Source organism: Cervus elaphus, chromosome 23, assembly GCF_910594005.1.
Source record: "Cervus elaphus chromosome 23, mCerEla1.1, whole genome shotgun sequence".
Lineage (NCBI taxonomy): Eukaryota > Metazoa > Chordata > Mammalia > Artiodactyla > Cervidae > Cervus > Cervus elaphus.
Genome location: NC_057837.1, coordinates 25,955,250 through 25,982,806, shown reverse-complemented (window position 1 = coordinate 25,982,806; position 27,557 = coordinate 25,955,250). Strand labels below are relative to the sequence as shown.

The 27,557-nt window shown below is 38.6% G+C and overlaps 1 protein-coding gene across 1 annotated transcript in view; it reads right to left on the bottom strand.

Annotated features, from left to right (window-relative positions):
* The window catches only part of GPR158 (G protein-coupled receptor 158), a 290,632-nt gene that overhangs the window by 101,884 nt on the left and 161,191 nt on the right, over positions 1 to 27,557 (bottom strand). Inside the window, exon 4 of the mRNA XM_043884892.1 lies at positions 21,824 to 22,047. Within this exon, the coding sequence (XP_043740827.1) occupies positions 21,824 to 22,047 (224 nt within the window). The remainder of the gene's footprint in view (positions 1 to 21,823; positions 22,048 to 27,557) is intronic.

Here is a 27,557-nt window from a genome sequence, read left to right as displayed (position 1 = left end):
TTAAATTTGAAATAACATTTTGTATGGCCTTTCAATTGGTAAATCACTTTTTTTCCTGGCCTTGAAAAATGCCTTTTTCTAAAAGGGCATCTTGAAACAAATAGAGAAACAAAAAATCTCATTTGCTATTATTAAAACTGACAGAAGATTTTGTTGTATTATCATCCCTATTGTATTTACCAATTTAAAATATCCCTACAGATACAAAAAAGTTGCTTATTTGTCTTATAGGAAAAAAATGAATCTATTCGCTGATAAACATTCAGATCAATTCATATGAGAATCTGTTCACATTACCTAATTGTTTACAACTGGTTTTGGCAGACACATTTTAATAGAAACCCAATATAAGAAGAAAATAGGCTAGAACACAGATGACAACATTGTACTAAAACCATCAAATTTGCCAAGCAACTAGAACTTAATTATTCTAACCAGTTAAAAAAAGATAATTCATTAATGTGACAGAGGTGCTAATTATCACTACAATGGCAATCACTAAAATACACAAATGTATTAAATTAATATGCACACCTTAAATGTCTATGTTATATGTCAAACGTTATTCAATTAAAAAACAGACTAGAACTTAATTTGAGCTCATCAGTTATGAAATAACTACATGCAGTGCTATTGGGTTATGTCATTAAAATGACCATATTCATACCTCCCATGAGAAAGGGAGTATTTCCTGCCGTATCAGTAAATAAGGATGTCACAGTCATCAGCGACTGCAGCCCTCCAGCGTGGGGCCAGTGAGTCCTGAGGAAACTCAGGGTGTAAAAACACATAATACTGGCCCCAAACAGCTGAGGTACATATCAAAGATATGACTTCAGTGAGCCCAAACTCTTGCATCTTCCCAATGATAGAAAAGTGCTCAATCCCTTAACTTGGGATATCTGGCTTTCCTTAATTTACAATAATCTTTTGATATTCAAACTACCTGCCCTTTGCTGCAAAACTCCTATTTAACCTAGCTCCCTCCTCACCTCCACCTCCTTGGAACAGTTCTCTCAGGGCTACTTGAGATGCTGCCTCTTGGGCTTGAAGTCCTAAAAATTCTTGCTGAATAAAACATAACTCTCATCTTTTAGGTTGTGAATATTTTTTAACCTCACACTCATCATTAATATGAAAAGACCATATGCCAGATAAAATATTAAAAGCTCTAAAATAGATATACACGGAAATCCAAACTATGCCATCAAGAAAATAAAATGTAGTCATTAAAACAGAATTGACCCATTACTGCCAAACCAGTTCAAAAACTATCTGAACTATAACCAAACCTTTCTATTTCTCAGTCTCCACTTTGGAAGGCAGGCACTCTCACCATATGCCTGTGGTCTGAAAGCATATCTCATGAAGGCTTTTCTCAAAGACTTGCAAAATTTACAAAGATTTTGTGACTTCCTGGCTCACAAAGAGCTGTAAATAGATAGATATTATTTTAAGGCATCTCAAACATTAGTTCTCTTGATACCAGCAGAATAAATAAATCAGAGCAAATGGACATGAAAATAATTTGATTACATTGCTTTCTTGAATCTTAAAACAGAAATCTTTCAGGTGATTCAAGTTTCGGATAAAGACTGAGAACCAGGGCTTTCTTACTGAAACTCTTCTTCAGTGATAGACAATAAACCTGCCCCTGTTCTTCTCACCCTTTCTCTGGGATTCCTGTCCATTCTCACAGCGTCAGTGACGACCCCATCATGGCAACGCAAATCTTTCTAGTTCTGACCTCTCTTCTGAGGACCAGACCTGGCTCCTCTATAACTAGAGATCATGAATGACTTAATCTCAGCGTGTCCAAAACCAAACTCATCTCTGTCCATTCAAACCTGTTCCTTCGAAGTCCCCTGTGTTAATGGCTTCATGATGTATGCAGGAAATCACACTGATATGTGAATCTTGAGGAACATTCTAGACTCTTCTTTTTCACCACTGTCAACATCATGTCATTTCCACTTCCTCACTGTCTTTGGAGGTCATTCCCTTTGTCCCACCTATCGTGTCACTGTCTTAAGTCATCTTGGTCTTCATTTCTCCTGGAAATTAGTATAACAGATCCCTAATTGGTCTCCAGGAGGAGACAATGGCAACCCACTCCAGGATTCTTGCCTGGGAAATCCCATGGACAGAGGCACCTGACGGGCTACAGTCCATGGGGTCAAAAAGAGTCAGACACGACTTACCACAGGGTCACAAAGAGTCAGACATGACTTAGTAACTAAGCAACAAAAACACTTGGTCTCTAAACCTGCGCACTCATACATTCTAGGTTGTCTTCTACCTTCTGCCAAAGAGATTTCTATAAAATACAAATGCAACCGTATCATTTCCCTTTTTAAATCCTTGGGATAGTTTGCTATAAATAAATCCAAACTCCTTATCTCGGCATTTAAAGCTCCTCATGTTCTAGCCTCTTCCAACCTCTGCAGCTTCATCTCAAACATTCTACAGACCACATGCTGTGTCCCACTGTGCTCTTTTTAATCCCAAGAACTTTGCAGGTTTTGTTCTTTTATTGAGAAAATGCCTACTCATCTTTCATAGCAGTTCAAATGTCACCTTTTCTGGAAAGACATACCTGATGTTTCTTTCCATTTAGAATCAAATGTTACTCGCTCTGTATACGCACTCCTATCTACTTTTCCACTTATTACTAGCGTGTTTATATCTACTTTTTCCATCAGCTACTTGGATCTGCTAGAAAACCTCACAGAAGGCATAGAGTACATTCCTCCATATACATTCCTCTAGTAAGAAAAACTCTGTATTCCATTTTAAGCTTAAATTTTAGCTATGTTGTAGGTATAGTTTTCTCCCAAGTAGTTAATAATACCAAGTTGCCACACAGCTGCATGAAGAATGTGTACGACTTTTAGGATGCTTATTTAGATTTAGAGAAGTTGAGTCTCTTCCTTAAGAGCCTGATGATCTGGAGGTTTCCAACAATAGAGCAGAAGCATATACCCCATATATACTAGAGAACTAGTGTTCTCTAGTAATCTCTACCTCAAGACTACGCTGATCTGAAATTCAATAGTACTATGGATGGAGTTCTCAAGTCTCCTTCTGGACAAGAAACAAAGAATGAACTTTGGAGATTAGAATCAAATAGTGACATTAATCCCATATGGTGTTTTGGGCTTTTTCCCTCATTCTTTCATTCAATACACACACACACAAACACACATGCATGCACATATAAACCACAGACTTCCTGCTCTCATGGAGTATTCAATTTTTTAGGAAAGACATACATCACAGACTGAAGTAGAAGTGATTGCTCTAAAGCTGTGATTCTCAAAGGGAGTAACTTTTCCCCCCAGGAGGTATTGATTATGTCTGGAGACCTTTTTAATTGTTACAACTTACATCCAGTGGATAGAGGTCAGCAATGCTACTTATAATGCACAGGACAGCTCCCCACAATACAGAGTTATCTAGACCAGAACATGAATAGTGCCAAGGTTGGGAAACACTGTGCTACAGAAAGACTACTCAGAACTGCAATAGGATACAGAAAAGAAATCTGACCAGGAATGAGAGCTTGGGAGAGGCTTCCTTGAGTGATAGATGCTTGTGGTATGAGAACTTGGAAGGAGAAAAAGGAGCTGAATAGGTAGGTGGTGATGGAGAAGATGACGGTGCTCCAAGCAGTGCAGCCCAGATGCTAAGTTCCTGGGCTGTGTGTCTCATCAAGTGACGGAAGGGTATGGCTGAAGTGTCAAAAGAAGGGCAGAGAAGTTAAGTGTTGAAGTTGTAAAGACAGCCAACGTCAATCATGCCGGTACTTCTAAGTATGGTTTACAATTTTGTTCTCTATCTTATAGCTAAAAGGTCATCAGAGGGTTTCTAAGGAAAGAGACAGGTTATACAATGATTAACTGAATTTAGAAAAGTTCTCTCTGGCTGCAGGGTAGAGAAGATAGTGGAAAAGTTGGATAAATGCAGGAGGACAGTGTAACAATCTGGGGAGGAGATGATGGTACCCTGGACCAAGATGGAGGCAGCAGAGATGGACACGAGTGAGTGCACTGGAGACTCAACTTGACAAGGCTCTGTGATGGATGAAGGAGAGCGAGGTGTCAGGGATGATGCTGCGGTTCTAATACACCCTCTGTCTGTGATGGATGGTGGTGACAGGAAAAGAGTGGGAGAGGGTTAGCTTTGGCAGAGGAAGACGCAGAGTTGGTTTTAAACATACTGTTGCATAGAGACACAGGCAGAAATATCAATCAGGCAGTTGGGACTCTGGGTCCGGAGTGCAGAGGATATGTTTGAGCTTGTTTAGGAAGAGTTAATAGGAAAACCGCAGGTCGTGGGTTCAGCTGAACTCCAGCTGCCTGTGTTATTTATATGTGATGCTCCTTGGATGTCTGTTTCTGTTACATCTGCCTCATGCAGTCATGTCTTCCAGCTTATTTCCCATATTTATCTCACTGGTGAGCCACCAGTGTTTGCATTCTGCATTGTTGCTTCATTTGCTGTTGTGCCTAACTGCTCATTTACTTTCAGGCGAGCGTTTCTCTGTTTGCTTATTTGTGTCAAAGAAAAAAACCCTTGAACCTCCATTCTAGTTTGTATAGCTTTTATTGTCTCTCTTACTCCCTTCATGCTGCTAATACCCAGAGTAGATGAATCAAGGGCCTTTCTCCATGTTTAATTTCTTTTAGAATCATGTTTCATAGACATTTTAAAATAAACTTTGTTTATAGCTATTTCATGATCTGGGGTAAACAGCTCAAGAATTTCCTTTCTGTGAGTGAATCTACAATAGTTACCAATAGCTCATTCACTCTCCACCAGGCTCCACTGTTTCTGAAAGTCACTGCCTCAAGGAATACATCTCTCTTTGGTTTTATTTCTCCCTGACCCATGAAAGCCAAAAAGATAGATTAGCTAAGGTTTCTAAAAGTTTTACTGTCTTGTGATTGTGAAAAATACTAGATTAATAAGGAAAAGTCTCATTTCTGCTTCCCCAGATGAGAAAAATTATTTTTAGCTTTTACCTCCAGCCATGGAAGAAGATATGAAAGATAGTTTTCAAGGTTATGTCATGTTTCCCAACCCTAGAGGTGTATTAAAACAACTATGACAATTTAAAAAATGATGTGTGTGGAGGCACCATTCCAAGAAATGTATTCCTAAGACTGGAGAAGGGGTATGCTCATCCAAAGTTTAAAAGACTGTACAGGGGATTTTGAAACTGATAGTCTAACAGATTGAAGGGACATCGACTCCTCCCCACCCATGCACACGAGACTTCATCGGAAATAGCAGTCACCCACCAGCAGTAAGCATCTAGTAGTAGTGTCTGAATAAACTAGCCAGGAGGTAGCAGTCAGGAAAAGGAGATTTGTGGAACAAATTCCACAGCAGAAAGTCAAAGTAAGTGTCAGCTGCTCAGTCATATCTGCCTCTTTGCAATCCCGTGGACTGGGGCCCACCAGGCTCATCTGTCCACGGAATTCTCTAGGCAAGAATACTGGAGTGGGTTGCCATTTCCTTTTCCGGGGGATCTTCCTGACCCAGGGATCAAACCCAGGTCTCCCGCATTGCAGGAAGATTCTTCACTATTTGAACCACCAGGGAAGTCCACAGCAGAAAGGGCAAACTCCAAGTCATCAGAGCCTGGAGTAGGAAAACGGGTCATGATGGCATCGTCAGCACACGGTTTTCTAAGCACTGAATCAGGGCACAGACACGTTTACACAGAATCGTGCTGACAGGGCCAAGCAGGAGCACCATGGCTTTAGTAAGGCATCTGTGTGTGCTGAGTGGAGCGGGTAGAGTTGAGTAAGAAGAAAAAATTCTAGAAACAAAGGCGTGCAGAAGCTCAAAGAAAGAAGCTAGGTAACTAGTAAATATACATGATAAGGGCTCCCATAGTAATTATGTATTAAATGTCTACTGCCAGAGGCCAATAAAAGTTACGGCCTTTTTATTTGTTCTAAGCTTCTCAGCTATTATTATTCACCTTGCATCCCTATCCTTCCTAGTTTTCATAAGGAAATGAGGCCAAATATTTTAGAAATGAGACTAGGAGTCCTACCTCTAATCTATTTTAAATTTGTATCCTAGAGCTAAAAATTGACTGCATTACTGAAATGTCAAAAATGATCCTATCTGAATATTATATTCTGAAACAGAAAATAACATATACCCTTAAGGGCCCTCGGCAGTGTTATAAAACATTATTTTACTTAAATTTAGTAATATTTTCTAGAGCAATAAGAAACTGGCAAGTCATTAGAATGGGTAAACGAGCTTCAGAGAACATTTTATTTCTCAAAAATCCTGCACATTTCTAGGGTCCGTGATAAATAGGAAATTGTCACTTTGCTAATTAGCATTATAAAGACAATTTAAGTCTCACAGTTTGCAAACCAAGAGAAGAAAGGGAAAAATGGTCCATGAGAAGCCCACTTCTCCTCAACTTGAACTTTTTCTCATGTCAACTCGGCTTTCTTCCAAATAAAACAAATGTCTCCCATCAGATGTTATTTCCTAGGCATGGTTGGCAGGGTACTATTATGCATAATTAAATGGGAAAATGGAAACCCATGCTTCTCTTCTACAAACATCAACTATTGAAGTGAAAGTCACTTCAGTCGTGTCCAACTCTTTGTGACCTCATGGACTGTAGTCCACCCAGGCTCCTCTGTCCATGGAATTCTCCAGGCAAGAATACTGAAGTGAATTGCTATTTCCTTCTCCAGGGGATCTTCCTGACCCAGGGATCAAACCCGAGTCTAACAAGTCATTAACGAAGGTGTTGCTTGAGAGGCCCTACTTTCTCTCTTCCTGGCTGTGGCAAAGGAACCCTGCTCAAGGCACAGTCCAGAGCATCTTTTCTTTCTTTTTTATTTTATTTTATTTAATTTATTTATTTATTTTATTAGTTGGAGGCCAATTACTTCACAACATTTCAGTGGGTTTTGTCATACATTGATATAGTCTTACCCTGCTTCTCAGGGTTATACAGAGATGGGCCCAGCCTGACGGTGGTGGCCAAGGCTCAGCTCAGCTAGCGTTCAGTTCATTTCTCATCTCTGATCTGTGCAGAGACAAGAGGGAAGTCTGGAGGAGGTGCTCAGATCCAATGCTGAAGGGAAGCCTCAAAGAAATTAATCAATATTGTAATATTGCAGACAGGAAACCCTACCAAGAACAGGTGCACCTTCTGCCCCCATGGAAGCCAGGTTACATATTTACAGGTGTGTGAAGAAGAGCATGATCCTTATGGATGTGGAAAGGGAAGACAGGTGGGAACCTTGGTCTCATGAGAGCTTGTCTCTAAAAATCTCTGATGAAAAGAAGAAATGCATCCATCCTGGTTGCCTGCCCTGCCCCTGAGAGCCCTCTGATTCTATCTGGGTGAACAGAGAAAGTCAAATGACAGAAGGTTCTTGAGACAGAAATATGAGGAAGAGGGGCAAATGAGCTCTGAAGCCCCTCAAAGGATGGCTCAGGACCTCAAGCTTGAGGAACACAGACACAGGAGATAATATTGTTTCCAAATGTTCGGTAGACACACATGGAACTCCAGCTGAACAAGAGCTGCCTCCAAATGCACTAACAAAGCTAAACTGAATATGAATTAGCAGTGGCCCAAGAGCTCATCCTGGAGGAAGGCATGGTAACCTACTTCAGTATTCTTGCCTAAAGAATCCCACAGAGGAGCCTGGAGGGCTACAGTCCACAGGGTTATTACACAGAGTCAAATCGACTTGGCACACACGCACAAGAGCTCATGGCCCAAATGAAATTCTGTTTCGGCACAATAAAAACACATAAAATTGAACATTATGATCCAAGGCAGCCAAGCCACGCTTCTCAGGCCCGCAGAACTTAGAACCAGGCAATGGACTTGAGCTCCTTGTAACTATGTGTGAAATACAGATTGAGGCCTAGCTGTTCTGCCTCCCTGCTCAACCATTCTGTTTCAAAATGGGAAGTTCAGGATCTAAAAGGCCCTGGTATATTACCAAGAGAACAATGGTCAAGAAACTAGCAAATGCTCCAAATTAGAGTCATGTCTGTAGCTGCCAGAAGTGACGGGATGGTGAAATTAAAGGATGCCAAGGGGACCTTTTAGCCAAAATGTATCCAGGCTCCTGACCTGTACCTGCAATTCCAGCTGTACATTCACTCATTTTTAGGTGGGGATGGAAACGGCCAGACAGGTGCTGCATTTTAAGTGACAGCCAACTTCTTCAGTAAAGGGCCAGAGAGCAACTATTTTAGGCTTTCCAGCCTGAACCATGTCCATCACAGCTACTCAACTCTGCCACCACAGTGCAAAATCAGCCAGAGGCAACATGTAGATAAGCAAGTGTGGCCTATTGCAATAAAACTTAATTTAGGGACACTGAAATGTGAATTTCAAGTGGTTTCCACATGTCAGGAAACATTCTTCTTCTGATTTGTTTTTCCCCAAACAGTCAGCAGGTCACACTTTGCTGATCTCTGTTATGTTAGGAAATAAAACTCACAAAATAAAATTCCCTGACTTCTAACTGGGACGTATCAATTACAACTTGATACTGTGCTCATGAGACAGAAATGGCTCAAGACACCATGTGACTACAATACTCCCACTAATGTCTTATAAAATGTGCTCTTTCATTGAATTTGGAAGATATTGCTTATTTAATTATGGGCAAATAGTGGTTTGCATTATGACCTTGGGAGTATCTTTGGCATTATTTTCTCCATTTGTGACTGAAGATGCTAATTACTGCTATTTCTTTCCCTCCTGGGGATTTCTCTAAAATTAATTAATGGTCACACATATTAATGCTGTAAATGTACCAAGAAATTTGGAGAGCGAACATGTTGTAAACCTGTTTAAAGAAAATCAAACGGATAAAGCAATGCCACTTGCAAAGTATTTGTAGTTCCTTGAATGATAACCCTTCATGTAACATAACAACCTATGCTACTATTTCCCATCTTTTCAACCTTCTGTGTTTTCCTCCTTCCAGCGGAACTTAAGGGAAACATCTGCTCTGTCCTCTTTGAGCTGGGCTCTCAGCAGTCTTTTCAAGTGTGCACTTGGATGTCCCCTGTCCTTCCCCTGCAGTGGCTATTGCCAAACTAGCATAGTTTTCTCGGCTCTCTATCCCGCTCTATTTGAGAACACTCAGTAAACAACCTTACTCCAAACCTCAGACAGAAAGTTCAAGCTAGGATTTCTGCAGCTTTGTTACCTCAACCCCAAATTATTGACGTCTACTTCATCAGCATCACCGCTCCTCTAGTCTGAGGTACAGTGAAGATCTTTTGTCCAAAGTCAGTATCTCCACCTGTGCTCATGATGCTCCTCCCTTCCGTTCTCATGGGGCCCTGTCCCAGGTTTCTCTGTTTTTTCAACCTGCACCTCTCTCCGTTCTCCAGCAGTTTATAAATACGTTGCCATCATCTGAGACAAAACTCCCTCAATCCCGAGTCTCCTCTTTGTCCATTTAGTCATAGCCTCTTTCTATTTACCTCACAGCCTAGCTTCTTGGAAGAAAGTGGTATATTTATGTTCTCTACTTTGCTATGTCCAATCCGTCTCTGAGTCCACCATAATCTGACTTCTCAGAAACTGCCTTGGGAAAAGTTTTCAGTAACTTCATAATAACCAAATCCATAGGGGTATATTCATCTGGGATTTATTGCAAATGCTCTTAGAACATGACCTAGTACTGTCTTTTTCTATATGACTAGACAATTATTCTTATACTATTAAATGAGAGCTCAAAATCCCAACAGGATTTGGCATTGAGTTTGACAAGCTTTCTCCCAATGTTAAATATGGAAGAGTAGAGACTAAAAATATCCAAAAGATTGTAAAAATTAAGACTACCAGGGGACTTCCCTGGTGATCCAGTGGCCAAGACTCCATGTTACCAATGCAGGGGACCCAGGTTTGATCCCTGGTCAGGGAACAAGATCCCACATACCATAATGAAGACTGAAGATTCCATGTGCTGTAATTAAGACCTGGTACCACCAAATTAATTAATTAATTGTTAAAAATAAAAGACCAGCAGCTACCACTTAAGTCCCGTAAAACTATAATAATTAAAACAGTATGACATGGGTATAGCAGTAAACTATTTTAGGCTTTAGGCTTCACTTTTCTTTATGGCTCTGTATTGTTTGCTGCTGTTAACAACTCACTCTCTTTCAGGCCCTCTCTCTTCGTTTCTCTACTGGCATTGGCTCACACCTCTTATTCCTCTGTTTCCTTTACCCCTTCCTTTTCTTCTATCTATCCCAAAGATGCTGGCTCTAATGTCTTCCTTACTTGCTGTAAACATTCTCCTGGGAAAGCTCAGAATTTGTCATGTTTTTTAACTATCACTATCTATCCAACATTACTTCTCTGCTCCCCTCCCAAAAAAGGTTGTTGGAAGTTTCAGACATACATGTTTTCTCTACTTCCTCAGTCATCACAGAAAAGTATACCACTAAGGTTGCCAATGACTTCTGTGTTGCCAAATTCACTGCGTGCTTTTTCCACTCATATAATTCCATCGCACTGTAGTCTCCCCCCAGCTGGTCACTCTCTCCTCCTTTTAACTACTGTCCTCTTTTGGATTCTATAATATGACTCTTACCTGGCATCCTCTACTCTCTTGGCCATTCCTTAATTTTTCAGAAAAGGTTCCTGAATTTTAATTTTCTTCAAAATGTGTAAGGGCTCAGGCATGAGCGCTCTCTTCTTTTTCCTCTTTGTACATTTCCTAAGCAGGTAATCTCAGTGTCACAGCTTTAAACTCCTATGTCTCATTGCTTGTAACTCCTGAACACTAGCCCAAACTCCCGCACACAGCTTCCAACTCATATACCTAATTGCCTACCTGACATCTCCTCCACTTTGACTTCTCACAGGTGGCTTAACCAACAGGGCTGCCAGAAAAATAATGCATGGGAGCAAAAAAGAATGTTTTAGTATTACTGTGCAGTATTTGTCACAGACATACTAAAACACTATTCATTGTTGATGAACCTATTTCCAGGGCAGGAATAGAGATGCAAATGTAGAGAACTGACATGTCGACAAGGGTGAAAGAGAAGAGTGGGATGAATTGGGAGATTAACACTGACATATACACTACCATGGGTAAGACAGACAGATAGTGGGGAGCTGCAGTAGTGTGCAGGGGGCTCAGCTCGGTGCTTTATGATGAGCTAGGGGGGTGGGATGGGGTTGAGGTGGGAGGGAGGATCTAGAGGGAGGGAATATATGTATACTTAGAGCTGATTCACTTCATTGTAGAGCAGAAACTAACAGCATGGTAAAGCAATTACATCCCATTAAAATAATAATAAAACAAAATAACAAAGCTGTTATAAAACATTTGCAAAAAATAAATAAAATTCAAATTTAATTGGGCATCCTGTTCTTTACGTGCTAAATTGGCAACCATAGTTGAACTGTGATCTGAAGTGGAACTCTTGATTTTTCCTTCCTCCACCCTTCAAACCACCAGTGTTTCACATTTTCTTAATTTTAGTAGATAGCACCCTTCTTCACCCAGTTCCTCAAGATACAAACCTGAGGGGACTGAATTTGTCTTTTTTCTTCACCTCTCACATCAAATTCATCAGGAGGCCCCATGGATTCTATCTCCAAATGTATCTCAAATGCAACCACTAGTCTCCACCAAAAGCCACTGCTGTCTTTTACCTAGACTAACTCAACAGATCTCTTATCACTTCCCCCACTTTTATATTGTTCCTTACTGATCTACTCTGCAGAGCAGCTAGAGAAATTAGTTTCATATCTAAATGAGGTAATTTATCCCTCTGCTTCAAATCCTTCAGTGGCTTCTGATTGCATTTCAAAAAAATAAACAAAACTCTTCACTCTGGTCTACAGAACTCTGAATGGCTGGCACCCGACTCTCCCTAAAGTCTCCCTGAGTTCACCTCTCTCCACTCTGCTACAACTTGCTCGCTATGCTGGCCTCAGCTCCTAGAACACTCCAAGCTTCTTCACACATTGCTACCTTAAAGATGTGATATTCTCTTCCTGGAATATCCTCCTGTTCTCTGCTTTCTGGTTATCCTTGAGACCTCAGATCAAATGACACTGCCTCAGGGAAGTCGTCTTAAACACAGTCTCCCCAACCCCATTATCTTTCCTCATTTTACTGTTACTTTCCTTCATAGCACTTACCAGCATTTAGTAACAAATTTACTCACTGATCTTTACCCCACAAGACTTTCAACTCCGATTATAGGATCACAGATCATCCTGCTTTGTTCACTATCCATAAACAATGCCTGGGAACTTAGTGCATCCTCGAAAATTCCTGAAGACACGAGTGAGTAACTTACAAGTTTGCTTCCATAGTGCCAGAGCCATATGTCTAACATCCTTTCCCAGTTCAGCAATTTATCTCAAGTGCCTATAGGATAAAGTCCAAAATGCTCAGTCAGGCTTTTCAGGATTCATACTGAAACATTTCAATTTCCCCAAATGTGTCATGGGCTCTATAATATCTTTGCACATATATTTGTCTCTCTGCCAGCTTGTCCCTCTCACTTTCTATGCCTCTGATCAGAGAAATTCATTTTTCAAGATTCTTCTCATGTATCACTTCTTCTTTGACGTCTTCTCAGATCAGTCTTCCTAGACCACCCTTTGTGTGTGTGTATGTGTGTGTGAGTTGCTCAGTTGTGTCCAACTCTTTGTGACCCCATGGACTGTAGCCTGCCAGGCTCCTCTGTCCATGGAGTTCTCCAGGCAAGAATACTGGACTGGGCTGCCATTCCCTTCTCCAGTATGGTCTTGCCCACCCAGGGATTGAACCTGGGTCTCCTGCACTGCAGGCAGATTCTTTACCATCTAAGCCACCAGGGAAGCCCCAGACCACCCTTACCCACTCTTATTTTATAATGTCACTTTCTGTACATATCCATATTAATAGCTAACATTTATTGAGCATTTTCCATGGATCATTGATTGTAATAAGTTTATAAGCATTGCACACACTGTAATCTTTACCACAATCCTATAAGATTTATTACTCTGCAATTCATTATTCTGAGATTTATTATTATTATCTCCATTTTACAGAAAAGAAACCTGAAACAAAGAGAGCTGGAAGCTGAACCTAAGGTTTAGGAGCTCTTTAGTGTGAAGTCAGGAGACGCACCTACATAAATGGACTCTAGAGCCTGTGATTGTCATCACTATTCCCTGCCTTGCCAAGCACTCAACAAACTGCAGGACATGTTTTCATATACTTTGTATTTCCTTATATTCACTTCCTCATTAGATTGGGAGCCTCTCATGGGCAAGCCAGTATCAAAATCATCTTTTAAAATCTAGCTAAGTATTCATGAATAAATAGTTAATGAAGGCATTAATTTATAATTGTACGAAGCACTTTGCTTCCATGATACTGGAATGGGATTTAAAATGAAGACCCAGGGAATTTAGACAAGATAGATTGATCTCTCAGAATATGTTTCAACTGGGAAGGAATTTAGTATATGAGTACACTAATTTTTTAAAGTTATTTTGAGCATACTTAATATGTAACTGACTTTACCACTCAAATAAGCATAAATAAATATAAGTGCCTCAAAAGAGGAAAGGTGCTGTGGTATTCATTAAGCATTTTATGTCTCTTAAGGCATACACAAATATGTTATAATCTCTCTAGCTGTTCGTCATAACTCATAATTAGTTCTGCTGTCACCAGATGGAGTAGGAGGCTATTTAAATGATATTTCTTAAGAAGCACAGAATGGAAGACTTCTCTTCAGCTGAACTATTTTTCTTCCCATACGTACCCTGACCACCACTGTGACATTCATTTACATCTATACGTTTACATGCACACACATACCCCTAAACCATTACACACAAGTTGCTCCTTGAGTCAAGGCACTAAGGAATGCTGTTGAAACACAAAACCATGTAGTGATACAAATGAGCAGAGATGAAGAAGACATAAATCCATTTAAATGGTACCACATGAGGACTTCCCTGGTGGTCCAGTGGTTAAGACTCTGGTACTTCCATTGGAGTGGGCCAAGGTTTGATCCCTGGTTGGGAAACTAAGATCCCACATGCACACTGTGCAGCGTGGCCCAAAAGACAAAACCAAAATGGTCACCATGCAATAACTTAGTTTATTCAGTTAACTAGTAGGCACTAAGCAATCATGATGTATAGGACATGTAAAGTTTTGATGAGGCACAAAGGAATGAGGGAAAATGAAGAATGCATGCTGACCTAGAACTTGGATTACTACTCTTGGGACCAGAGTTGGTGACATCTACTTTTTAAAATTTAAGAAAAAAAAAGAACAAACTGCATTGTAACCATATGACAGATATGCTTAGTTGCTTTGTCGTGTCTGACTCTGTGACAGTACAGCACAATAGTTAAGAGTTAAAATGAGTTACAAAGTCAAACAGATCTCAATTGTTGATCCTAGATTCCCCAAATAACAGTGAATGGGTTTCTTAAATTCTCTATGCTTTTGTTTATTCAAATATAAAATGAGGATAATACCAGCGTACATGTTGGCTGTAAGAATTCTAAAACTCTAAAGTCACAGCCTATCATGTCATATTACTTCATTTTGATCACAACACTTATTAGCCACATGATACAGTCTTCTTTTTCTTTTATTGTTTATCTCTACCAGCCCCACACTGGAATATATACTCCTTAAGGGCACAGGTCTTATTTGTCATGTTCATAACTGCATTCTCAGTCTGGTTCAAGCACTCAACAGATGCTCAGCAGGTGGATGATGAATGGAAAGAAGGAATGGAGGGATGCAGGCAGACAAGGAGGGAATGAGAAGAAAAGGTGAGAAGAAGAGGTGAAAAAATGGAGAAGGCTAAAATAAAACTTTAAAAATGGTGGAAATGTGCTATTGAAGGTTGATTAAATAATTACATTAAAGTTTCTCCCATCATTTAGCATATTCTGCATGATCACTTTTATGGGCTCCATATTTAAATGCATGGATGACCTAACCCAATTTTGAACATTTAATTGTCCCCAGTTTGTCTGTACTATTAATAGTGCTATGATACATACACATACACCCTGACTATATTTTTAAGTCCCTGTGCAGAGTTCTTGAATTGAAACTGTGCATTTTATGTTTATTACACAAAACCCTAAATCTCATCCAAAAGTTTCTACCAATTTACACAACCATCAGCAATGTATTGGAACACCTAATTTCTAACATCTTTACCAACATAGGTAATTATTGTTATAAAAGTATATGTCACTGTTTGAATTTGCATTTCCTTATTACTCATGGTTACAGATAATATATTTTTATGTTCTTTTATAAATTGCTGATGGACATTCTTTGCCAATTTTTCTACTGGATATTTTTCTATTTCATATTGATTCTTAAGAGAGTTTTATCTGTTCTGACAGTGAGAACATTAATCCTTTACCATCATATCATACCAAAACACTTTTCTCTAATTTGTTTTTTAATTTTGTTTTAATTATTTAATGTTATACTTAGTCCTAAAGCTCACCCTTTACAATTCAAAATCCTAGTGACTAGAAAAAGTAGACATTCTTTACCGCTAATAAAAGTTGCTTTAAGGAAAGGTGATCTATAAGTGAGTTAAATAATTTCCATAGTAACAAGAAGAAGAAAAGATTTGAATCTCTAAACTCAAGCAGGGAGACTAAGCTCTACTCAGAGCTCATAAAACATTTTCTTGTTAACAAGGTACACTAGGGGATGCATGTTGTATGCTGAGATGAAGGCCATAATTTTTTAGGATCAAATTTCTTCTGGCACTTTTATTAATATACACCACACATACTTGTCAGAAGAAAAGTAAAAATGAATAAGAATTGAAAGCATTATATTTTATTTGAAATACACTTGCCTTTAAATATTTAGGGAAAAGAATCTGTCAAAATACATTTTAGACTGTGTCAAGTTCAAACTACTGGAGGACTGGCTAGTAAATTATGGAATGGGATAACTCCTAGTAAACTCATTATATCTTGGATAGATAGAACAGTTCATCAGCTGTAGAAATCCAGAACTTTGATAGAATTCTTTAAGAAGTGAGCCATCCTTAGAGAAACAGTTTTACAGCCATGCTTCCCACAAAGGCCCTCCAGCATCAGTAGGTTTTGTTCCTTTACTTGTTGTCCCCGGAGCCTGAAACTCTTAGTGAAGGAGAGAAGATATGTGCTACTTATGTCATTAGATTCCCTGATAGTGGCTGCTAAAGTTAGCCAATAAAGCAATCACTTTGCAGAATAAATCCATTTGCTGCCTCCAAACCCTTTTTAACAGTGATCCAATAAACTGATGGAAGGTGGCAATCGTGTTTTAGCTCAAGTCCCACTCATCATTAGAATGATGACTAATCCTACCTAAACAGTATCTGTATTTTAAATAGGAAGGCTTTGAAACTTCCTGGAAAGCTGGAAAATTTTCAAGACTAAAACATGTGAAGCACTAACACTTTGGGCACAGTGGCTCTAATGTTTGGAATAGGGAGGCTCAGGGCATGCTTCCTCCATCACACTCTGCCCTGCACCTAATTATAAGGCTGGGGCTGGGCCTTCAGGCTTCTTATGGCCTAAGGAAGATCATTTGAAAGTTAATTCAGAAAGCATGATTAGGGATTTCCTGGCATTCCAATGGTTAAGACTTCACCTTCCAATGCAGGGGGTGTGGGTTTGACCCCTGGTTGGGGAGTTAAGGTCCCAAATACCTCAGTGGCCAAAAATCCAAAACATAAAACAGAAGCGATATTGTAACAAACTCAATAAAGGCTTTAAAAATGGTCCCCAGTCAAAAAAGAAAGAAAGCAAGCATGATTATACTTCTCTAATTTTCAAGCCTAGCGCTTCAAGTTTCTTCATATATATACTTAAACATACTCCATGAAAAGAAAAAAAATATGTAAATAATATCAGGCATCATATTACAAAATAAAACATTTCATTACAAATGATTACTTCTTGTCTTCTCACCCCCTATAAGAACAAAACTGTGAAATTAAACGTTGTGATACTTTTTCCTTTTGGTAACTCTTGGAATGGTTGAGAAATCCTTTCAATGAATGGGTCCTTATATACATAAGGACATAAAATATACATATACATAAGACATAAAAAAATTCATCTCACAGTAGCTAGTGTGATAAGGTTCCTATTTGTAGATTGAGTACCCGCCCCGAATGGCTTACTACATGAATCAGGCTAGATTATAGAGTATATACATTATTGCTATTGTTTTCCAAACTCTTGAGTGTCCCCATTTTACATGAGATAAAAGCCATTTAGAGAGAATGATTGCTGATTAAGTACATAACATGTAACCTTAGGGTCACACAACTAGAAAATGAAAGCACTAGGATTTTAACTCAAACTTTTTGACCCAAAACCTTTGCAATATAAAAAGGGAGATAAAACATAAGGAACAATTTTACAGAGATTAAAAACAGTTGCTGGATTTTAGAATATCATGAAGGTAAGGACAGCAGCTTTGATAGTGCTGAAATCTGAAAGAGTGAAGCAGAAGACAAACTTAGAAGCTTCTCAAAACACAAGGAAACACTTAAAAGATAATACAGTGAGAATATGAAAAAAAAAAAAAAAGAGAGAAAGCCTGGAGACCCAACCTATACTTAACAGGAAGTCCTAAAAGAGAAGCCTGGAAGAACTAGAGAAGCAGAGATAATATAAGAATTTACACAGAAGAGATTTCCCAATATCAGAAGAAAGCTTAGTATGAAATCTAAGAGTAAGGATCATATTTTTTGCAAACTCAATGAAGAAGAACCATATTATGATGGTAAAAGTAAAGAAAGAAGTCAATAAGCATTCAGATGGGAGATTTTGTTACATAAAAGACAAAAAGTGGGCAATCCTGGAAACTGTCAAAAATGTTCAGTTCTAAAAGATAAATGAAGCAGCAATAATGGAACTCTGAAAAATATATAATCCCCAAGTTCTTCCCCTAACCAAGGTGTTGTCGTGTAAAAGCCACAGTTGGTGGGTGGGTCAGATATAACATAGGTACAAAGTTACCCTTTTCTGAATAAACTTGAAGATATAGATATTTAATAATGATAAAAGATGAGTCAAAGTTACAACTCAAAGGGGAAAAAAACCACATTTTGAAAGGTCTTATGATGAGCTACTAAACCAAATAAACATTTGGAAGAAGTCTAAATCATAAATCTAAATGCAGTGAGAGCCAGACTATTTTAAAGAACTGCTTTCCCTTTGAAACTAATGATGGCTTTTATTGAAAATTGACTGAAATGAATTATAGATTAATGTAGTAAAATGGGATGGGGGAAATGAGGAAAAATAAAAGTGCCAAATTTCTCATTTATATTCAGAAAAGTGAAGTGAAAAATAAAAGAACCAAATTTCTCATTTATATTCAATAAAGGAGAGTGAAAATAAATATTGTGATATTGTGTGATATTTTAAGAGTTCAATAGAATTTAAATGTCTGGTAAGAGTCAAGCTCAACATTGTAGACCTCACGAAAACAGAAACTGAAGGAAATATTATCTATCCTAAACCAATGAAAACACATATGTTCAGTGTAACAGTTGGCCAGTATTAGAACAAAGTTTCAGAAGAAAATTTTGTAAATTTTTATAAATTTTTTTCTGAAAAATTTATATAAGTTTTCAGAAAACTATGGAACTTCTATAAAACCCCTATAGACAGAAAAATGCATCCTAAAATTCGGATGGAAGCTCATGGGACTCAAAACTGACCTTGAAAAGAACAAATTTGGAGGCTTTACACATCCTAATTTCAAAACTTACTACAAAGTTACAGTAATCAAAATAGTATAGTCCTTACATAAAGGCATAGATCAAATGGAACAGACTTGGGAGTCCATAAATAAACTCAAATGTGTATGGTCAAGTGATCTTTCATAAAAGTGCCGGGACCATATAATGGGGAAAAGATAGTCTCTTCACAGTGCTGAGAAAACTAGGTATTCAAATGCAAAAGAAGGAAGTTGGGCCCTTAACTTACAACAACTACAAAAATTAACTAAATCTGGATTGAAATCTAAATGTAAGGCCTAAAATGATAAAATTCCTACAAGAAAACACAGCAGGAAAGCTTCATGACATTCACTTTGGGAATGATTTCTCAGATATTACACCAAAAGTACAGGCAATCAAAGAAAACATAGCTAATTGGAATCCATTAGAACTTAAAACTTTTAGGCCATCAAAGGAGAGTTAAAAGATAACCCATAGGGATGGGAGAAAATGTTTGCAAGGCATCTATGTGATAAGTGTAATACTCAGAATACATGAAGAACTCCTACAACTCAGCAATGAACAACCAACCAACTCAAAAGTGAACCGAAGACTTGAATAGACATTTCCGCAAAGAAGATATACCAAAAAGCACATGAAAAAATGCTAGACTGCCACTAACCTGTAGGAAAAAGCAAATTGAAACTACAATGAGAATTCACTTTAGATTCCTTAGGGTGGCTATTATAAAACAAACAAACAAACAAAAAACCCAGAAAATAGTAAGTGCTAGTGAGGATGCAAAGGAATTGGAACCCTCATGAATTGTTTGTGAAAATATCAAGTTGTCTGGCCTCTGTGGAAAACAGTTGCAACCCCATGGACTGTAACACACCAGGCTCCTCTGTCCTCCACTGGAGTTAGCTCAAATTCATGTCCACTGAGTCAATGATGCTATCTAACCATCTCATCATCTGCTGCCCCCTTCTCCTTTTGCCCTCAATCTTTCCCAGCATCAGGGTCTTTTCCAATATTACTCATTTATGAAAAGAAATGAGCACTAGGTGGCTCAGTCAGTAAAGAATCTGCCTGTAATGCAGGAGACATGGGTTCAATCCTTGAGTCAGGGAAGATCCCCTGAAGAAAGAAATGGCAACCCACTCCAGTATTCTTGACTGGAAAATTCCATGGACAGAGGAGCCTGGCGGGCTACAGTTCGTGAGGTCGCAAGAGTTGGACATGACTTAGCAACTAAACCACCAAAAGAAATGAAGCTCTGATACACACTACAACATAGATAAATATGCTAGGTGAAATAAGCCAAACACAAAAAGACAAATAGTGTAAAAGTCCACTTATACAAGGTACTCTGAAAAGACAGATTTACAGACAGAAAGCAGAATAAAGGTTACCAGGGATTAGTAGAACAGGGAGTTGTTTAATGGTTAGAGTTTGCTTTGGGATGATGCAAAGGTTCTGGAAATGAATAGTGGTGATGACTGCACAGTGATGTGAATGTATTTAATGCCACTTAATTGTACAGTTAAAGATGGTAAATTTTATGTTATGTGTATTTTACAATTAAAAAAATAGTACATCTCTCCTTTTCTCACCAAAATAGGCATTAGAACATTATAATTAGCCTAGTAGAATTTCAGCCACATTCTACATTAAAACATCTAATTTTCCAAACCAAAAACGAGCACTTATAAAATCACTTGTCAATTAATTTCTAATTTAAAAAAAGAAATTATTATAGGACTGGAAGGGAAAATATAAACTGTAGTATGTTCCCTTTAAAAAATGACTATCACTATTTTTTCCAAACCACTGAGCTCAAACAAAACATGTTAATATAGTACTAAGAATAATCAAGCAAAAGATTATTTTCAGAAGTGGAATAAGCTGTTGTACCTTCCAGTATACCTTCTTTCTTTGAAATTTTCACTCAAAAATAAATTGTACTACACTTCACATTATTAAGATGTAAGAAGCTATGCTCTCTCTTCAGAATAGCTAATAGGAAAAGATGTGACCTGTCATAATATTTGGTTTAAAAAAAAGATAATTTCTAAATATTTAATATTCAGGATATTTAAAATACTATTTTAAAAATTGCCACTGCTTTAGAAGAACTTGCTGAGTTCAAAATCACTCACAGTTTATTGACAGATTTATTCTTTAACCTAGGACAAATGCATATAATTATTTCCTTAAATGTTTGTCCACAGAAATTTAACTTACTCTGTGGTGTTGTATTATCAGCCTCGACCAAAAACATAGCAGAATCTAGTTTGTGTTTAAAATGATACAATGTATATAGGGTTATCATTACCATCTTTTAAAATTCCATATATATGCGTTAGTATACTGTATTGGTCTTTATCTTTCTGGCTTACTTCACATGTAAATCCATGGCTGATTCATGTCAATGTATGGCAAAAACCACTACAATATTGTAAAGTAATTAGCCTCCAACTAATAAAAATAAATGGAAAAAAATAATAATAAATTAAAAATTAATTAATTAATTAAAAATGATACAATGCTTAATAACCTTTGACCAATAATTGCTGGTACCTACCAACTACAGAGTTGATATGTTAGGCATGAGCAAACCTCATTGAACTTAAGATACTCATAATGAGACTAAGTAATCTGGTTTTAGAGTCTGCACACTTATCCGTGAAAAGCAACAATGATCACAAAGTTTTCTACCCATGGAAAAAATTAATGATATGTTGGGAACTGGCTAAAGAAATTCTTTGAGAAGCCAAAGAGATGATATAAAAGAGTCTCTTGAGGGTTTTGAGCTTCAGGCTAAACAGGGAGAAACATTCTGCGGAAGAAATTGTTATAATAAAGTTTCATATTTTCAATTCCTGTTTCTCCTGAGAAGCTAAGGAATATAACTTTCATGCTCTAGTCGTATTACAGAAAGACTTCGGCTGAATAGAGAAGCAACTAGGATTTGGAACAATTCTATTTGCCTAAGAAGAGGTCAGTTCATAATAAAAAGGAAGATCATAACCAGGGTACCTGGGTTTACCTTGGCTTTGCGAAAACGGTAGACCACCAGCATGCTCACGAAGTCCAGCAGCATACACAGGGCTTGAAAGGAGATGATAGCCAGTCGCAAGTACTTATCCTCCTGGACAAAGCAGGGGCTGTCATCAGCACAGTAGGGGCAGCCCTCGCTGCATGGCAGGCAGACATGGACTTCTTCTGACACATCCTTGGCACTTTCTACAAAATGGTGATCCGGACCCCTTCCTGAAAATTCCAAATAAAACCAGGGTCACTGCACCTTGGAGGTAGGTGAGACAGAGTACAGAGTCAAAACACATCCTCACTTCTTCATTCCTTTTCCCTCTTACTAAAAACCTTTCTTCAACTTTCTTGCTCAGAGAGAGAGTTACATTGCCTTTAGACTCAAACAGAATTCTTTTCATCCTTTTGATTTGAAAAAAAAAAAAAAATGTCATTCAGAACCATTGAGGAAAATGAGCAAAAATGGAACTAAAACTCCTCAGAGGCAGGGAACAGTTTTCTGTCTTTTATTTCACTATCTTCCACTCCCTAATGGAAACTCCCTATGGTCACAAATCATATTCTATAAATATTTGCTAAAGAATTAACCAGAAAGAAAAAAAAAGGATGAGAAAGTTGTGTCATTCTGGTACCAAGTAAATACACACAACACTTTTGGAACTTCTTGACCTAGATGGCACAGAATCTGAAATGAGGCTTTGATTGCTCTTTAATCCAGCAGGGATTTCATCCACCAAGTTCATTAGGTCTAAATTGGATAAAATGGTACTTAATCAACAGTTGTAGTGTGCAAGTGCCTAATGATGGTTCATCCTCTGCCCAGAGGACAATCCATACTTACAGGCTATCATGTCATTTCCCACTCTGCACACCCATAGGACATTTCCACACTATTAACTAACTGCTGTTACTGATCTACCTTTAATTTTAGATTCTTGTGTCTTGGTTATCAAACTTAATTTAGCCCTGAAGCCCAAGAAGTAAGACTTCTCTTTAAATGTTGAGTTTGCACGCTCTGTCACTTCAGTCATAGCCAACTCTTTGTGACCCCATAGACTATAGTCCTCCAGGTTCCTCTGTCCATGGGATTCTCCAGGCAAGAATACTGAAGTGGATTGCCATGCCCTCCTCCAGGGGGTCTTCCCAACTCAGGGAATGAACCCATGTCTCTTGGGTCTCCTGTGCTGCAGGAGGATTCTTTACCCACTCACTGAGCCACCATTTAGCACTGACAAATATGCAGTTAATAATATACACTTAAAAATCCTCAAACCTATTTCCAATCCTGACCTCAACATGAAAGACGTGAATATGTATGCAGTTTAGTATATAACACAACCACAAAGCTCAGTATCTAACACAACTTTGACTGACTGAGGAATTTGCAAAATTTGTTCTGGTTAACAGTATTTTAAAAACACAGTTTAACAGAAAATCTTTATTACTTTCAACTCCTGTTCAGTTCAGTTCAGTCACTCAGTTGTGTCTCTTTGAGACCCCATGGACTTCAGCATACCGGGCTTCCCTGTCCATTACCAACTCCTGGAGCTTGCTCAAGCTCATGTCCATCGAGTCAGTGATGCCATCCAAACATCATATCCTCTGTTGTCCTCTTCTCCTCCTGCCTTCAATCCTTCCCACAAACAGGGTCTTTTCAAATGAAACAGTTCTTCACACTGGGTGGCCAAAGTATTAGAGCTTCAGCATCAGTCCTTCCAATGAATATTCAGGACTGATTTCCTTTAGGATGGACTTGTTTGATCTCCTTGTAGTCCAAGGGACTCTCAAGAGTCTTCTCCAACACTACAGTTCAAAAGGATCAATTGTGAATTGATGCTTAGCTTTCTTATGGTCCAAGTCTCACATCCATACATGACCACTGGACTCCTGCTGAAGGTTCACAATCTTTATAAAATATATTTTTGTCTTCATTTCTTCCTTAATAAACACAGATAGCAGACATAATTGAGTATCTTTTTGTTGGTGCAGGATATATTACTGCTTAAAACTCTTCACTCTGTTACACAGTGAAAAGTGTATGAATTTCAGTGTCCAGCAGATAAGGCTCCCATCCCTAGACAGCTCTGAGACATTAGGCAACTCACCTGACCACTTTGGGTCTTAGCTTATTTGTGTATGAAATATGAATTGCTGTGGGATTAAATGTGTAATGTATGTAAATCACAATGCCTGGCTTTCTCTTCTTCTCCAAATCTGGGAGATGCAAAGAGAAATTAGGGATCCATTCGTATTTTAAAGAGAGGCATTACTGCTCAAAAACAAGCAGATTACAAGAAAGAACTGAGATATGGAGGGAGTCAGTGGGAATAAGCCCCAATGCAGACAAGTTAAATTTGATGTCCAACTCATTGTTCAGGAGAAATATACAAGAAGTGAGAAATAATGTAAGACTAGAGTCTGGGAGAAGAATCAATGTCAGTTTAAGAACCCACAGAGAGCTCTGGGAGTAGACAAATTATTTATTAAGGATTTCAAAGAGGAAGACTCTAAACAGGTAGAAGTTTTCACAATGTCATAGAAGAAAATGGATTTACTGGAACATGCTGGAATGTGATCAGAGAGGATGCCTGAGGAAAGACTATGAAGTTTAATGATTACTGCAACCTTCATTGACCTTTAAGACAGTAGTTTCCAGACAGTGGCAGAGATTGAAATTAGGTTGTCAGAGCCAAAAGAATAAATATATGATAAAAATATAGTTTCAATAAATGTTCCATTGAGTTAAAAAAAAAACAGCTCATGGTTAATAGGAATAATAATGGGCTTAAAAAAGGGATTTTGGTCTTGCAGAGCAAACTAACACAAGCAATCAACAATAAGTAAGTAATTTAGTCTGTTAAAACTGAGCAGTGCCAATAGAGACAATATTTTATAGTAACTGTAACAGAACATAATCTTAAAAAATTGCAAATCACTATTTTATACACCTGTAATATGTAATATTGGACAGCAACTATACTTCCATTTAAATAAATAAATAAACTTTGAATAATATTAAAAGAACCACACACACACCAAGTGAGAAGTGCATAAAGGAAAAATGAGTGGAACAAGGTCAGGGCAATCAGACATGCCAGAGTGAGAATTACAATTTTAAATTAAGTGGTTAGGATAGACCTCATTCTATAGGTGATATCTGCACAAATATTTGAAAGAGGTAAGGGAGTTAGCTACTCTGACCTGTAGCCAGTACAAAGATCCTGAGGGGGGTGCATACCTGGCTTATAGAAGGAAGAACAAACAGTCTGCTGTCACTAGAGTGGATTGAGTGTAGGGCAGTGTGGTGGAAGGCAAAGTCAGAAAAGTAACAGGTCCAGATCATACATGGTGCCCTGGGCCACTGTAAAGGCCTGGATTCTTCCCTCAGTAAAACAGAGAGCCATGGCAGGGTTTTGAGTGGGCGAGTGACATGATATGCCTTGTGTTGTTAAAGGATTACTTTAATTATGAAGAATATACAGCAGCAGGCAAGTGTAGAAGTGGGGAGATTTGTCAGAAGCTGTTGAGAATAATCCAGGTGAAACTCGACAGCTGCTGGGGCCACAGTACAACAGTAAAAGCTGGCTGGATTCAAATGCATTTTGAAGGTAGAATCAACAAAATTTTCTGATGAGTTGGCTAAGGAATGATGGAGAAAGAAAAGAATCTGGAGTGATTCCCAGGTGTCTGGTATGAATCAGGGGATGGAGGAAGTTGCTAACAACCAACATGGAGAAGAATGGTTGTGGGCAAGTCTTTGGAGAAGATTGCAAGTTCAAACTTGACATTTCAGTGTGAAAATATCTACTAGAGACCCAAGTGATAATGTTAAGTACGCATCTTGCTATATTGGGTTTGGAATTTGGAAGAAAGGTCTAGAAGGAAGATTAAAATACAAAGGTCACGGGAATTTAGACAGTGTTTAGAGCCAAGAGAAGGAATGCAGACAGGGAAGTCTCCCAGGACTCGCCAGTATTAATGCCACACAAAATCCTTAATCACAGAAAACTTTCCTTGGCTGTGACTCATATTTTTAAAGGGCACTGTATCATTTCTCTCCACAACTGCAAACGTATAAAGCTTCAACAGAAAAGCAACCAGCCAACCAATAAATAAATATTTTCTTTGGATTTAAATATGACCTCCCACTGTCAAAAGAGCTAAAGCTGCTGTCCTGGTTAGGGTCTTCCAAAAGCAGAGCCTGAGACAATGATCTGGATACTGATAACTTATCTGGGAGATGATTTAACATATGACCCTGCAATCCTATTCCTGGGCATACATCCTGAGGAAAGCATGGTCCAAAAGGATACATGCACCCCGTGTGAGGCTGCCAGGGCTAACACCATGACAGGCGGCCCGGACCTAAGTTTAGATTTCCCCCGAAATGGTAAGATTCCCTACCCCCATCAGGCCACCTAGAGCCAGCCAGTCAATATGCGCCCAGTAAGAAAAAGGGAACCTATCAGGGGAAAGCTGAAAAGCCCGCGAACGCCCAAGTTTGAAAAAAGCCCATGAAGGTTTGAGCCAATAAGATTACTTTGCAAACATGTAACCAATCCGCTTAAGCCAGCTACCAACTGCTTATGCTCACCCTATAAATTTGTGTAACAGCTTGAGCTCAGCGCTTTCTGACCCTGCACCACTGCATTGGTTGCGGCAGTAAGCCCTGACTCGAGTCAGCAATAAACTTCCCTTTTTTTGCGAGTTGCATTGTCTTGGAAGCCTTCTCTCTTCCCGCTCAGGGATTTGGACATCGGGCATAACACCCGATGTTCATAGCAGCACAGTTTACAATAGCCAAGACATGGAAGCAACCTAAATGTCCATTAACAAAGAAAGATGTGGTACATATATACAAGGGAACATTACTCAACCATTAAAAATAATGAAATAATTCCACTTGCAGCAACACAGATGGACCCAGATATTGTCATACTGAGTGAAGTAAGTCAAAGAAATACAAATATCATATGATATCACTCATAAGCAGAATCTAAACAAGGATACAAATGAACTTATTTACAAGCCAGGAAACAGACTCACAGACTTAGAGAACAAACTTATGGCTACTGGGAGGGAAGGGTGGAAGAAAGCATAGTTAGAGAATTTGGGACTGACATGTACTTACTGCCATATTTACAATGGATAACCAACAAGGACCAAGTGTAGAGCACAGGGAACTCTGCTCAGTATATTGTAATAACCTAAAAGGGAAAATAATTCAAAAAAGAATAGATACATGGATATGTATAACTGAATCACTTTGCTGCATGCATGAAACTAAACACTGTTAATCACCTATACTCCAAAAAAAAATAAAAAAGTTTTTTAAAATTAATTTTTAAAAAAGTCATTATTAAGTTGGATGTCACTGCAGGTAATGGGGGCTCCATCTTTCCAGGAGTGCTCTAAAAAGTGCATGTAATGCTCCTCAGATTTGTCTCTGCAAAGGACGGAGGCGGGAGCATTTAGGCAGCAACTACCAATCCCAGTCCCACTGGTTGACAGCTGTTCTCAGAGGACTTCAGTATGCACACCCTCTTAGACAAGTGCTGGGCAAGCTTAGAGGGCTTCAGCAGAAGCCCTGAGGCAGAAAGGAAATTCTGGACACACTTGCAGTGAGATCCTGGGAGCACGCCCCCTAACCATCACAGTAACTAACATCTGAGGAACATCAAGAGTATATGATGCAGGAGGAGGAGCCAAGATGGTGGAGGAATAGGACGGGG